This window comes from Hibiscus syriacus, unplaced genomic scaffold (genome assembly GCF_006381635.1).
Source record: "Hibiscus syriacus cultivar Baekdansim isolate YM2019G1 unplaced genomic scaffold, ASM638163v2 tig00113719_pilon, whole genome shotgun sequence".
In the NCBI taxonomy this organism is placed as follows: Eukaryota; Viridiplantae; Streptophyta; class Magnoliopsida; order Malvales; family Malvaceae; genus Hibiscus; species Hibiscus syriacus.
The window spans coordinates 1048170-1063564 of NW_024063467.1; the positions used below are offsets into that span (position 1 = coordinate 1048170).

Consider the following 15395-nt stretch of genomic DNA (forward strand, 5'->3'; position numbering starts at 1 on the left):
AATTCCAAAAATTAAATATGTCAAACAATCAAATTTATCATTAAAATTTATTTGAACACAAAATCAAATTTTCACAAAGAATCATAAACTCCCCCTAACTAATAGCAAATAATGCAATCAAAAATACTATTATATGCATTTTTCATTTATTCTTAAAAGTGCTAAAATTATTTAACACTAAGTGAAGATAGGTCAGTTAAACTTGTTCTCTCCTAAATGTCTAAAAACGTTCATTGTCTAAAGGTTTTGTAAAGATATCCGCTAATTGATGCAAGTATCAACAAATTCTATAACTACATCTTCTTAGCGACATGGTCTCTAATGAAGTGATATCTTATTTCAATGTGATTAGTTCTAGAGTGTTGGATGGGATTTTTAGTGAGACAAATAACACTAGTATTGTCACACTTGATAGGAATGGCAACCTACTTTAATTCCATAATCAAAAAGTTGTTGTTTAATCCATAAAACTTGTGCACAACAAATACCACTGAAATGTATTCGGCTTCAGTGGTAGATAATGCACACAATTTTGTTTCTTTTTGAAAAGCAAGAAACATACCAAAGTCCTAAACTATGAGTGTCCTAAGGTATCTAAAGATTCTCTTAACAGCTAGTAAATGTGATTTCTTAGGGCATGATTGAAATCTAGCACATAGCAAACACTAAACATAATGTCCGGTCTACTTGCAGTTAGATAAAGTAAAGATCCAATCATTGACCTATATAATTTAACATCTACACATTACCTCATCATCTAAGTCAAGCTTTGTTTGAATAGCTCATGGAGTGTCATGAGGCTTGCCATTTTCCAGTCCAAATTTCTTGAGCATATCTTTGACGTACTTAGCTTGGTTGATGAAGATGCCATCTTTTCTTTGCTTGATTTGGAGTCCCAAGAAAATGAGAGCTCCCCCATCATGCTCATTTCGAATTCGCTTTGCATTAGCTTAGAAAATTCTTGGCAAAGAACATCAGTAGTAGAACCAAATATTAAATCATCAACATAAATTTGAACTACTAATAAATCTTTACCTTTATGCTTTTAAAAAACAATGTAGTGTCAACCTTCCCTTTTGAAAAACCTTTTCAATTAAAAAGTTTGACAATCTTTCATACCAAGCTCTAGGAGCTTGTTTTAAACCATAAAGTGCTTTTGTCAATTTAAGAACATGATTTGGAAATTTTGAATCTTCAAAACTTGGAGGTTGTTTCACATACACTTCTTCTTTTATAAAACCATTTAAAAATGCACTTTTAACATCCATTTGATATAATTTAAATTCATGAAAACATGCAAATGCTAATAACATTCTAATTGCTTCCATCATAGCTACGAGAGCGTATGTTTCATCATAATCTATGCCCTCTTCTTGAGTATAGCCCCGAGAAACAAGTCTAGCCTTGTTTATCACTATATTACCACTTTCATCAAGCTTATTCCTAAACACCCATTTAGTACCTACAATAGATTTATTACTAGGCCTTTCAACTAATGTTCATACTTTACTTCTCTAAAATTGATTTAACTCTTCTTGTATAGCCATAATCCAATGTTCATCATTTAATGCTTCTTTAATATTCTTAGGCTCTATGCATGAAATAAATGCAACATAATTACAATATTTCTAAGAGAAGATCGAGTTGTTACCCCTTTGGATGGATCACCTATAATTTCACCATCTTTGGCATAGTTGTACTCTCTTGGATAAGATACTTCCCTTTCTTCAATGGTTGGATTCTCGAGAGGATCATGAGTTTCTTCATCTTTCGTTTCTTCATTTGATGCTTATTCTCCAACGTCATGTCTAACGTCATTTGTATTTATAATACCTACATCATCATTAACACAAGAATCCTTCCTCGGAAGGAGATTATCATCGAAAACAACATGTATAGACTCTTCTACAACTAAAGTTCTTTTATTAAATATTTGATAAGCTTTAGAATTTAAGGAATAACCCAGAAAAATTCCTTCATCACTTTTAGCATCAAATTTGCCAAGGTTTTCTTTACCATTGTTTAAAACAAAACATTTACATCCAAAATGATGAAAATAGCTAATGTTAGGCTTTTTTTTTTTTTTTTTGAAAATTTCATATGGAGTTTTCTTTAAAATTGACCTAATCATTACTCGATTTATAACATAACAAGTGGTATTTGTGGTTTCCGCCCAAAAATATTTTGGCAAATTATTTTCACAAAGCATGGTTCTAGCCATTTCTTCTAAAGTTCGATTTTTTCTCTCAACAAATCCATTTTGTTGAGGGTTCTAGGTGCTGAAAAATTATGGCTAATACCATTAGAATTACAAAACTCATTAAATCCAAGATTTTCAAATTCAGTGCCATGATTACTTCTAACACTAGTGATAGAGTAACCTTTTTCGTTTTGGATTACTTTGGAAAATGTGATGAAATTTTCTAATGCTTCATCTTTAGTACTTAAGAATATAACCCAAGTATAGCTAGAATAATCATCTACCAAGACAAATGCATATTGTTTTCCACCCAAGCTGGTAGTCCTAGTTGGCCCAAAAAGATCTATATGGATCAATTGTAATACTCTACTAGTTGACACATCATTAATGGATTTAAAAGAAACTCGCTTTTGTTTTCCTTTAGCACAAACATCACATATTTTATCATTATCAAATTTTAGTTTAGGCAGCCCTCGAACCAATTCTCCTAACCGTTGCAAAACACTCATGCTAGCATGTCCTAGTCTCCTATGCCATAACCAACTATCATGCTCATCCTTAGCAACTACGCACAAATTAGTCATATTAATAAAATCTAAATGCATCATGTATATATCCCTATTTTATGACCAACAAGCATAATTGAAAATAGATGCAATGTCAATCAATTTTGCAATCATTTAAAATAAAACATTGTATCTTTTATCAAATTTATTTTTCAAAAGATTATGCTTTTAACCCATTCACATATAAAACATTATGCAATGTTGATTATAGAGATTAAGAGCACATGCATAAAGTTTTTGAAAATGTTATGCATTAAAACTTTATAATATTTAAACAAAAAAATCTACGCATAAACATTAAGAAAAATTTCAGGTCAAAATTTTGCAAAACCAAAGTTCTTGAAAAATCGATATCAATTGTTAAAGAGATATCAATTGCATTTTAAAAACAATTTTGAACAAAAATTAATATGATGAACTAGAGTTTATAAAATATTACCAAAAATTACCATGTTCATCATACAATATTTTTCAACATACATGAGATAAAACATAATTCAACATCTTAAAACCTCATGCATGCATAAACTAAATGAGCAACCAAATAATAAAAACATTAAATTTAGAGGTTACCCATTCCCTTTTTATGTGTGGCTAGAGCATCTTGAATATCATCATCTTTATCACCATTGCTCTCACACACCTACAAGAGACATTTAAGTAGATTTGGTATCCAAATTGCTTTGGATCCTTGAACATTAGTTTCAATGCCTCTTGTTCCTTTTGGAACCCATACTTGTCTAATTTTAAGTTTTCCTTTCTTTAAAGGACAAGTATGTTCCTTAGGACCATGATAATGACAATGTGAACATATTGTCATTATTGAACTAGATGAATTATTTAGAATGATCTCTTTTTCTCTTGTTAAACATTCAAGCTTATCTTTCAAATTGAAATTTTCTTTTTCAATACTTTCAAATTTCATTTTTGAGAGTTCTAAATCCTTCTTCAAGATTTCATTTTGATTTTCAAAATCCATTTTCATTTCTAGAAGAAGTTTGTTTAATTTGAAAATTTCTTTTTCAAAGTTTTCAGATTTTATTTTTGAAAGCTTTAACTCTTTTCTCAACATTTCATTTGATTTTCCAAGTTTGTTTTAGCTTTCAAAAGAAGATCATTTTTAGCAATAAATTTAGAAATCAATTTATTGTATTTGGAGTTCATTGTCTCAAACTCCGAAAATAATTTATCATAAGCATCTTGTAACTCATTAAAAGATTTTGAATTTGATATATTTGAGTTAGAAGATACCTTTGGCTCTGTGAGAGCTAATTGAGACATCACTTTTATTGGTTCTTCTTTTTTCTTGTCTCTATAGATCTCCTCAAGCTTTTCCCACATTTCCTTGGCACTTGAACAAGAAGAAACTCCTTTATATACATTAGGATTAATTACACAACACAACATATGCATAGCCTTTGAGTTTTGTTGAGCTTCCTTCCGTTCTTGAACACTCCACTTCTTTGCCTTCTTAGTAGGAGAGGAATATCCTTTCTTGATTATCATCCAAGCTTCCATATCAAATGTTTTGATGAATATTATCATACACCTGTTCCAATGGCGATAATTTGTTCCATTGAAGTGTGGAGGAACGTCAATAGGTCTGGATTCTTCCATGGAGAATGAACCGGAAGTAAACGCCATCTTTATCGATTTAACTCTTCCCGGATCAACTCAAGAGGCGATTAAACCTTCAAATGAGTGAGGCTCTGATACCAATTGTTGAGTTAATCGATTGACGGAATTGGCCAAGAGGGGGTGAATTGGTAATTAAAAATTTGGTGGAAGCTTTTGCAGAAAATTGAAAGTAATTGCACAACAATTTAGAGTGGTTCGACTTTCTCAATCAAAGTCTACGTCCACTACCTTAACTATCCACACTAAGGATTTTCCAACAAATTCACTAATTTGTTCTTTCTTTTGAGGCCAAAGAGATGACCTTACAACACCCTCAAGAATATACCCCAATTCTTGAGAACACTCTTTCCCAAAGAGAAGATTACAAATTTGCAAACTTACTAGGAAATCCTCACAAGATAGATTGTTTGCACAATTCTAGAACAAGAAAAGAACACTAAAAAATAATTACAAATGAGCACAAATGGTGTTCTTGAAAGTAAAATGAATATTGAAAGGAAAATTGGCTTGATATGCACAAACTTGGTGTTTGATGCTTTCTCTCTTGTTTCTCTATGATTTCTTATTGATCAAAGGCTTCATAACTTGTTTAAATACTCTCTCAATTTATTCTGAACGTTGGGGATGATTAGTGGAGTCAATGGAGCCGTTTAAGTGTGAAAACCATTAATAAAACAGCTTGGAGCGTGTGGGGAATCGGTGCCCCTCATGGGGAATCGGTTCCCTAAGTGTAAAATTCAAATATTCGACCGTTGAACAGTGGGGGGAATCGGTTCCCTCCGAGCATACTGGAATTTCTCGGAACCAAACCATTCAGTGGGAATTGGTACCCCCTTGGGGGGGGAATCGGTTCCCTCTGGACAAACTGTAATTTTTTGCTTTGAAACGGTTCGAAATACTTTGTAAAATTGTTTTAAAATTATTTTAATATTAAAACTTAATTTTACACTTTAGTAAGGATTTAAAATAAACTTTGAAATACTGTGAGTAATATTTTGATATTCGATTAATATATCGAATATGCTTAGAAAAATCTTTTAATTTAATTTGTTATATCGAAACATCAAAATGTTTTCAACAAAACCAAATTTGTCAAATATCTTTTAATGTATCCGGTAACGCCGTATATTAACCGTATATTAGTCCACCTTTCTGGAGACAACCCCGTAACTTCCATATTCCAATTGACTAAATGCTAACCATAACCCTAAAAACAACCTCAAAACAAGGTAAGAAAAATAGTGCAATTCCGTTGGACTTTTGGGCCCATTCCATTTCATCAGTTTCTTTAACCAATTCATATAAGCAATCCAATTCGATTTTAAATATAATCAAAATTCGTGTAACTAAGTAATTCTGTAATACAACAGTCTAATTAAAGATTAAAAAACAACAGATAATATGCACAATTGAAATTGGGATAAAAGGTATAATATTTTTAGTTGGACACAACTTAAAATGTTAATTTTAAATATAATCAACCGAAAATTGTTAAGAAAAAAAAATAACATCTTAAATTACTCTCAACCGAAAATATTATACATTTTATCACAATTTCAATTGCGCGTACCGTTGCTTAGCCTAAATTAAACGGTTATTCTTAGGCTTACACCTCTAATTATTCGACAATGGAATAGTAGCAATAAACTTTGAAAACTATATCCTTGGAAGTTGACGGAGGCAACAATAACATGTTACAGCTATTTCAAGCTTGTATATATATGATTAGCACCATGAACGACAAACCACTCACCCTCGAGGGCCCCCAGATGCCCAAACCAGAGCCGATCATGTCCTGTTCATCAGACTTTCGAACCATCGGAGTCTCTTCCTATACCGACCCTAGCCGCTTTTGTCTTTTTATGGATTTTATTTTTGGTCTCTTTCGCTTTGGTCATTATCTGGAGTGTGTATATAGCATCGAAAAGCAGGCAATCATCGACAGTCGAACACTTGTTTCCACGCAAAGGAACTGTACAATTACTTCTTAAAGAATTTATTATATGTCTGAACTCCATGCATGCATGCATTTCAATTATTGGGTGTCTTTATGGCAAATACATGCATATGCATGTTTTTTCATCTATATATATAGACTAGATAGATATTTAGATCCTTAGAATGGTTTAAAATTTATGGAAAATATATATTTTTATGAGATATAAATTTAAGGACAAACATACGATTTTATGTTAGATAAAATGAATTATAATATTTTAAGAGTAAAAATATATTATCAAGGTAAAATATAAAAAATATCTAAATTATATGAAAATTTAAATTTTTAGAAAGACAATCGCTCTCTCTCTCTCTCTCGCGATCAATTACTGACCCTAAATATATTCACGTAAGGAACTCATGATACCAACCATTCCTATAGTGCTTAGCATAAATGATGGAATTAATGGTCAAACTTTATATTTTCAATAAAGTTAATTGCATTATAAGTCCTCAAACGATGATCTCATTTTAAATTGATCTCAAACTTTTAAACATTCTAATTTCATCCCTAAACGATGACTCTCAATTTTAATTGGTCCCTATTATTTTTTAACATTCCAATAACATCCCTTAAATCACTTAAAAGTTTGGGGTTGAAATTAAAACATTCAAAATTTTGGAGACTAATATAGAATTAGTATTATAGTTTAGGGATTGAATGGAATGCTTAAAAGTTTAGGGACTAATTTAGAATGAGAATTTATAGTGTAGGGATGGAATTAGAATATTCAAAAGTTTGAGGATGTTTCATGCAATTAACTCTTTTTAATATTACAATAATAATTATATTCATTAAACTAATTAAGTCAATTAGTTTTTTTTAATATATTAATAAATTATCCTCTTTAAATATAGATGCATAATTGAAGAAAGAAAATAAGTGTCCAAAAACCAGAGTAATGGGACAATTAAGCAATGTCATAAACTTTAAACTTTGGATAACTTTGAAAGATAGAAAAATTATTTTTTACAGCTTGTTGATATTATATTATAAAAAAAAATTAGCTGACTCTATTCCCATATGTAATGGGGTAAGGGGGAGGTAGGGTAGTAGGCTACCCCCAACACCAGGTTGAGAGAAGCTTCCATGGAAGACCTCCATTATGAATTACCCTAAATGGACTCGATCCCACGACCACAAGGTTAAAACCTCCATTATGTTTATATTAATTTTAATTATATGATATACTTCTATTTTATTTAATATTAATAATCATAATATTTTATAGAATAAATTATGCATTTAGTATATAAACTATCAATTTTGATCCGTTTTAGTACCTAAACTTTCAATTTTTTTTCAAAACAATACATAGTATTTAATTTTCAATTCATTTTAGTACCTCGTCGTAAAAACTTAAGGACATTTCATTTTTTATGGGTAAATTATATCATTCATTATTCAATTATCTTCTAACTCCTATTTTGATAATAAAGTTTAAAAATTTTCATTTTAACAACTCAACTTTCAAATTGCTGCTATTTTAATCAGTCTGTTTTTTTATTAAATTTTATTGTGACATGAAATTTAGTATTATTATTTTATTAATATATAATTAAAAAAATAAATCTAAAAGTTAGAATGATTGAATTAGGTGTAATTCAAAAAATATGCAATTAAATTAAAAAAAAATTAAACTTTAGTGATCAAAATAGGAGTGAGAATATAGTTGAGTGATGAATACTGTAATTTACCCATAAAAAGGTTCCACACCCGTTATGTTTTTGGCGAGGTACTAAAATGGGAAAAAAAACTAAAAACTAGGTATAATTTTATAAAAATAAAAATTTAAATACTAAAATAAACTAAACCTAATAGTTTAAATACAAAACACGTAATTTATCCTATTTTATATTGACGGGATGTTACATTCGAGTTTGAGTTTCAACTTATATTGTAATAAGGCTTATTTTGAGATAAATTATTTTGTGGGCTCTTTTTACTACATCGTCAATGTTCTCAATCAATTAAAAAATTACACATAGATTATTTTTATGTCATTCACACACATTGATTTTATTTTTCAAATTAATTAATTTATTAATGCATATTAAAAATTAAAACTACAAATTGATATTTAGATGTAGAGATGTGATGGCTAACTTGTCGAATTCTTAACTTTGTAAAAGGTAGGTGACTATCTGTCGTTTGCTTCCCAAAGTTAATATCCGTCACGTTCTAAAATCATATATTTTAATTTTAATTTTCGTATTTATTATAATAAAATTAAATATACATTATTATAATTAAATATTATTTTAGGTCGTCACTATTTTTTATGGGTTAAAATCCATGCTTCAAGGAGATATATACGTTAGCAACCAGCGTGAGCGGATTGTTATAATCCGTCACCAAACCTCAATCCCAAACTCCGGTCTGTCTTGTGATGAATCCCTCAGTTCTTCCGGCTCCACCGCTAGCTTCTCTCCCATCGTCCCCGGTCCCAACCGCAGGTGCCAAGCGTCGCGTCGCCATCGCCGTCGACTTAAGCGAGGAGAGCGCTTACGCTGTTCGATGGGCTGTTGAGAACTACCTTCGTCCCGGTGACGCCGTCGTACTCCTCCAAGTTTTGCCGACCTCCGTCCTTTACGGAGCCGACTGGGGCTCCATCACCCCCAACTCCAAAAACAAGCACGAAAACGCGGAGGCAATCGAGGAGGAGTTCGACATTTTCGCCACGGCGACAGCGAACAAGCTGGCGCAGCCATTAGTGGATGCTAAGGTTCCGTTTAAAATCCACGTAGTGAAAGATCGTGACATGAAAGAGAGGCTGTGTCTGGAAGTGGAGAGGTTGGGACTGAGTGCGGTGATAATGGGCAGCAGACGCACAAGGAGGAGCAACAATGGAAGGCTAGGAAGCGTTAGTTACTATTGCGTCAACCACTGCATTTGTCCGGTTGTAGTTGTCCGCCGCCCAGACGAGGATGACACCGGAGTCGGCCGAGCCGAGAGGATCAAGAAAATGAAGATTGTTGAGGAAGACGTTGAACTGAAGCCGGTGCCGGAAGAGGAACTTGAGTATCAAGATGCTGAGGAGGAGCACAATGGTTAGGTTTTCTAAATTTGTAGTTTTTGTAATTCCTCATTTTATGTCTGAACGGAAAGCTCAATATAGAATATTTTATGACTTTTATCGTACTTAAGTGAACAAATAATTTAAACAATGTTAGAATATTATAATGTTAATACAATTAGTTAGTATTTGTTATTCTGTTAGGATTTGAGTTAGTTGGTTAACATATTATTATTGGGCTATACAAGCCTAGCAATGTAGTAGATTAAATCAAGCATTTTTGTAATTCATTTTCACATTTAGGAAAACACAATCACCGCCGCTCATCACTTCTTCACGCACACCTAACCGTTCTTCATTTCTTATCATCGATGGCCCCTTTCTCACATGGTATCATTCGCTAATGATCCTGACACCGTTATATCCACCACCCATGCTGGTTATCTCCTTCATCCGTGTATGCCGCTATTTTCTTCCTCACGACATTTATATGTGTTGACGATTGATGATTCTGGCGATTCTGATGTCGCTTCCCTTATTGACGATTGGCTTCAATAGTCGCAAGTTCATTTGCGTGTCTGATTCCTTTACATGTTGTTTCCCTCCATCAGTTGTTGCTAGAACATTGATCGTTTCCCATTCAACAGTAGATCTAGCGAACCTTGATCATTTTTCCACTATCACAGATTCTAGCGTGTTATCAATGTTTCATTGTTGGTTTATAGATCTCCAATAGCTCACAGTGAGAGATTCAATTAGTTTTTCACATGATTTGTCGTTTCATTTTCCCTCTTATTGATAATGCACTGGTTTGATGAAATTTCCATCGTTTTTGCACAAGATTATGTAATTTGGCTTGTGAATATTGTTATCTTGTGCATGAGTGAGATTAAGTGTGATTTCTTCTGCTGCATCTTGATTTGGAACTTGGAAAACAAGATTGGTGATTGATAATCTGCTTTGATGATTCATTTTCTGTGTTTAGAGTATAAGATTGATTCATATCTAGGTTCATTCATTTGTTTGTGCTTACCATATGTTTGATTGTTTGCTCCAAAGATATGCTTTGCTTCTCCCTCGGTTATATCTCATCTTGGTCCATTTTGGGACTCTGAGCCGCTTAGGATGGAGCTTCCAATGATTCAAGAGGCTCGTCTATTTATCTTGGTTGTTTGCACAATTTTTCCGCAAGAAAGCAACAATTTCCGATGGTATAATATTCTTGTTGATTGGTGATAGTGTGCATCCTTTCTACTGGAAGTCAACGTTGATCATGAGAGTAGAGAAGGTTTGGCATCAATTGGTTGAGTGAGACTTGTGATTTGCCGAATCATACGAGTGTTGGTTTCTTAATATTTTGATGCTGATTTTGAGCTTTAATCCTCCATTAGGGCATTTTGAAAGTCTTAAGTTGCTGATCCAAATTTTTTCACGCTGGTCACTGTTGAATCATTTTTTGGTTTGCATTACTGGTTTGTTTGCTCAAGTACTCTTTATTTTAGTTTCTTCACGGTCCGCTGCTTCTATCACAAGGTAACATAAGACTTGAAAGATTCACAACCAAGTGTTCATGACAGAAAATCTCCGGGGAGGGTTAAGAGCAATTACCAAATAATAGTAAATGTAAAGCTTCAAGCAAATAAAGTTTGGCTCTTGTCGAGTCAACTTTTCTATGTAGATGGATATAAAATGAAATTATTTACCACTCTATCATATATAAATATATATATATATATATGAAGAACCTACATTAAATATCATATATCGATATATATTATTAATACTGTATATTAATATGTAACATTGTTATCTCTATCCCACTAGCACACACGTGTCCATCCTATACCCCACAAAATATCTGGACGGTTGAAGATACCAAGTTGGTGTTGACTATTTAAGGCAAAAAGTATTATATGTCTCTATACCTTTAAAAAAAAATTATTACGGTTCTCATATTATTTTTTATTTTAATATGACCTTTCAACTCAGAAAAATAAATTTAATATGATCATTTAATCAAGTTTCGTCATTAATCATTATTGTGCTTACGTAATAGTTCATAATATTAATATGACAATTCACGATACTAATATGACATTTTAAAGTAATAAATTAACGTGATATATGATATAATATATGAACTAAATTAGTAATTTAAATATAACAAATGAGTTGTTACGTTATTATCGTGAACTACCACGCCAACACTGTAAACTGACTACTAACATATCAATACTGTAACGATCAATAATAACAAACATTGATTAAAATATTAAATTAAATTTATCTTTTGAATTGAAGAAAAAAATTAATACTAGGATTTTTTTTCCAAGAGTATAAAGACCTCTTACAAATTTTTACCATTATTTAATTAAAACTCCATCACCTAACACGAAGACCGACCATATGACATGAAAGAATTAGGATAAAATTCCTTTTTGTTTATTGTACTGAATAATCAGTGGTTGAATGAAAATATACTTTTATTAAATTCAGATACTGAATTTAAAGGTAAATTTTACGAGATAATGTTCTCAAAATAATTAATTTACGAGGTAATACTATAGTCGGATTAATTGTTGATATATGATGAATTCTACAGTAATAACATAGGCATGCGTGTGTTGGCCTCCTCACTTCACTCACCAAAAAGGACAGCTTGTTGTTTACTTCCCTGCGTGCTGTCCCCTCACTTTGTCACTTTGTCACAATCCCATGCATGCATCCCATCCAACGTTCTATTAGGGTTCGATATGTTTTGTTCAATCCAGCACACGCATGCCAGCAGCTTCTGGCGTGAAGAACGCATGGTGACCTGCTTGGTCGCGGGGCTTACATGGCGACCAAGAGGTTGCTACTCCGAATAGATGTCTTGACGACCTCCTATCTCTCCCGGAGTACATGATGACCTACGTTCTTACTGTAGAATTCACCCTATATCAGCAATTAATCCAACTATAACATTATCTCGCGAATTAATTATTTTGAGGACATTATCTCGTGGAATTTACCGAATTTAAATAACTACATTATAATTTGAATTATAATTTTCTTGATTTAATGCTTAAACCGTGTGGGGGCTCATGAAATATCACCCACAACAAAATTCCACGACTGCTAGAATAGAATGACGACGGTGATCGGTGCAACCACTATATCCAGCACCGTGTACGGCGCCGAATCGGACTGAAACTAAACTACAGCTAGAATGAAAACTTGGTACTCGCACTTGGTATTGCGCGCCTCGAATCAGACTGGGACTGAGTCAAACGAATCGGCTTCCTCTTCGAGTCTGCAGCGAATTGCCGAATGCCTGCTGTGACCATGCGTCTGTTTAGCTGATAAGTAACATAGGTCGACCTTCGAACAACAATGGCGAGAAATCAAAATCATTAATTTCAAGAAAAAAAAGGCAAACAACTTGAGAGCGAAGATTTGAAACATTTGCTCTGGACCTTTTACAGACCTCTGCTTCGGTACGAGAAGAATCCACGCTACTAGATGATCTGGCGGCCGACGGAGGTGTATTTGATATCGTACACCGTCGCAGCACGTGATTATCCTCTTCGTCTTCGTCGTCGTTTTCTGCTTGGCTCTCTTCTTGGTCGCCGCCTTTGACGCAGGTCTCACATTCGGAGACCGCACGGCCGAGCTTGAAACCGGCGGCTCTCCAGGTAGTTCGAGACTGGCAGACGTGACAAAGAAGATACCTCACGTGTCTCGCCACAAGGAAATTGGCTCCGTGAACTTTAGCGTCGCAGTGCCAGCACAAACAGGCTCGGTCTGATTCGCAATACGTCGTCGCCGCCGACATGCAGTGCTCACAGCTCTTCATCTTCTTCCTCTTTCAAACAAAATAAAACAGAGAGAAGGTGCTTGGGGAATCGGCCAGCTACTCTTTCTTTTTCCCGTTTATTTTCTCGAGAATGTGCTTCTCCTGTGAGAAATGAAAACAGAAATTCGTCAGCGGTTAATGGGTGAATTCACGAGATAATGTTATCGAACTTTTTTATTCACGATGTAATGCACATCCCAGATTAATTGCTGGAATGTGGTGAATTCTACAGTCACCTTGGAGGTCGCTATGGCATCCGGGCGACCTTGGAGGTCGCCATGGCATCCGGGCGACCTTGGAGGTCGCCATGGCATCCAAGCGACCTGTGTGGTATTTTGCAAAGGAATAGGTCGCCATGCAATCAACATGGGACGTGGGAATGCATGGGGGAGGGGATGCATGCTGTGCATGGGACGTGGGAACTGTGCATGGGCCATGCACGTCGAACGGTGTAGGTCACGGCGGCGTGGTAGGTAGGTCGCCATGGAGTCTCGGCGACCAAGGTCTGGGAGATTCCTGTAGCTGCATGCATGCGTTGCATCATAGCTGAGAGATTCCTGCATCCGTAGCTGTATGTGTTGCATCTATAGTTGCGTTATTGCAGCGTTAATTTAGCTGTCAGCCTTTCAATGCTCAATAGTTAGACGATGCAATGCTAATATTATTTGCTTCAACAATCAAATTTAATGACTTTGTCCAACGCTCAGTTGCTTTATATAAAGGATATGGGGTTTAGGGTAGAAGCACAAGCAGAACCAGAAGCATAAGCACATATAAACTTTACCGAGAGAAAGAAAAGGAAGAAGAAGAAAAGAAGATAAAGGCTCAAACATAGTTCGTGAGGTAATTTTTTTATTGTTTAATTTAGTTTATTATATGAAATTATTAGTTTGTTAGTTTCGGGTTTAGGGTAAAACTAAAATCTAGTTAATTAGTTTGTTAGTATAAATTATTAGTTTGTTAGTTTAAGTTATATTATATTAGTTTATTAGTTTAAGTTATATATTATATTATATAAAAAATTAGTTAATTAGTTTCTTAGTTTAAGTTATTAAATATAAAAAATATTAATTAATTTGTTAGTGTCTTTAAACGTATATTAGGTTGTTCGTTGAAGTTGAAGTTATATTATAAAAAAATTAATTAGTGCTTAATTAGTTTGTTATTTTAACTAAGTATATTATAATAAAGAAATAGTTTATTAGTTTAAGGTATATTATAATATATTAGATTATATAAAATTAATTTGTGGGAGCTATTGTTGTTTAAATAAATATTTTGTTTACACATACAGGACATTATTTCACAATATTTGCCCACGTACAGATTGATTCGAAGAAAGAAACAAGGCAGGAAAAGAAAGTAAAGGAAGAAGGCATAAAGACGTGAGTAATTTATTATTTTTTGTTGTCCATTTTTTGTTGTTGTGTATGTGTAAATTAGTTAGTTAGTAAGTTTATATTATATTATATAAACTAATTTGTGCGAGATAATTTCCGTTTTAAAAATATTGTGTTTAAAAATATTTAGTGTTGTTTTAAAAATATTTTGTTTAATTTACATTGTATGTGTATATTAGTAAGAAGTAAAAATTAATTAAATGAAATAATCCGGACAACGCATTATCTCGCGAAATAATTATTTTGAGAACATTATCTCGACAGTTTTACCTAACAAATTTGTTTGATATTTTTAAAAAATAAAAAATATTATCAAACTAATCATTATTATTAGTAATAATTACTAAATGATTAGTATCAAATCTAAATCATTAAATATTTATAATAAATAATTATTAGTGATTATGACTAAATCATATTATTATTAAATCATTAAATATCAAATCATTAAATTAATAGTAATTATCAAATCATTATTAGGTTTATTAGTAAGCAATCAATCAAGTTAAATAATAAATTTTATTTGATCATTAATATAATAGTATATTATATTATATTTAATAATTTATGAAATTATCTTATCTAATTTTTTAACCTAAATTAATTTATTTTTTTATTTGTAGAGAAAATGAGCAACAACTTTTTCACGATTGTTCATTATAATGGACAGATTATGGAAAATGAGGTCGGAGTAGTTTTTCAGTCTGAAAACCCAATAAATATGATGTTCAAAAAAGACAT

The 15395-nt window shown here is 32.7% G+C and overlaps 2 protein-coding genes across 2 annotated transcripts; one reads left to right on the forward strand and one right to left on the reverse strand.

The window, feature by feature from the left end:
- The first annotated feature begins 8758 nt into the window (after nt 1-8758).
- Nucleotides 8759-9487, forward strand: LOC120186618 (universal stress protein PHOS32-like). Its single transcript, XM_039190502.1, has one exon. It carries the CDS (start codon nt 8793-8795, stop codon nt 9456-9458), a length of 666 nt encoding a protein of 221 aa, XP_039046433.1. The 5' UTR covers nt 8759-8792; the 3' UTR covers nt 9459-9487.
- Nucleotides 9488-12668: 3181 nt separating this feature from the next.
- LOC120186759 (B-box domain protein 31-like) lies at nt 12669-13254 on the reverse strand. The gene is made up of 2 exons (XM_039190618.1): nt 12886-13254; nt 12669-12779 (listed from the first exon to the last, which is right to left on the reverse strand). The coding sequence occupies exons 1-2, from the start codon at nt 13252-13254 to the stop codon at nt 12669-12671; spliced, it is 480 nt and encodes a 159-aa protein (XP_039046549.1).
- Nucleotides 13255-15395: the final 2141 nt, after the last annotated feature.

Excerpts from the sequence above, each read along its gene's own strand:
- LOC120186618 (XM_039190502.1), top strand. The coding sequence starts at position 8,793 with ATGAATCCCTCAGTTCTTCCGGCTCCACCGCTAGCTTCTCTCCCATCG.
- LOC120186759 (XM_039190618.1), bottom strand. The coding sequence starts at position 13,254 with ATGAAGAGCTGTGAGCACTGCATGTCGGCGGCGACGACGTATTGCGAA. Across the intron at positions 12,780-12,885 it reads CTTCTCGTACCGAAGCAGAG|GTCGACCTATGTTACTTATC; the intron begins GTCTGTAAAAGG and ends TGTTGTTCGAAG.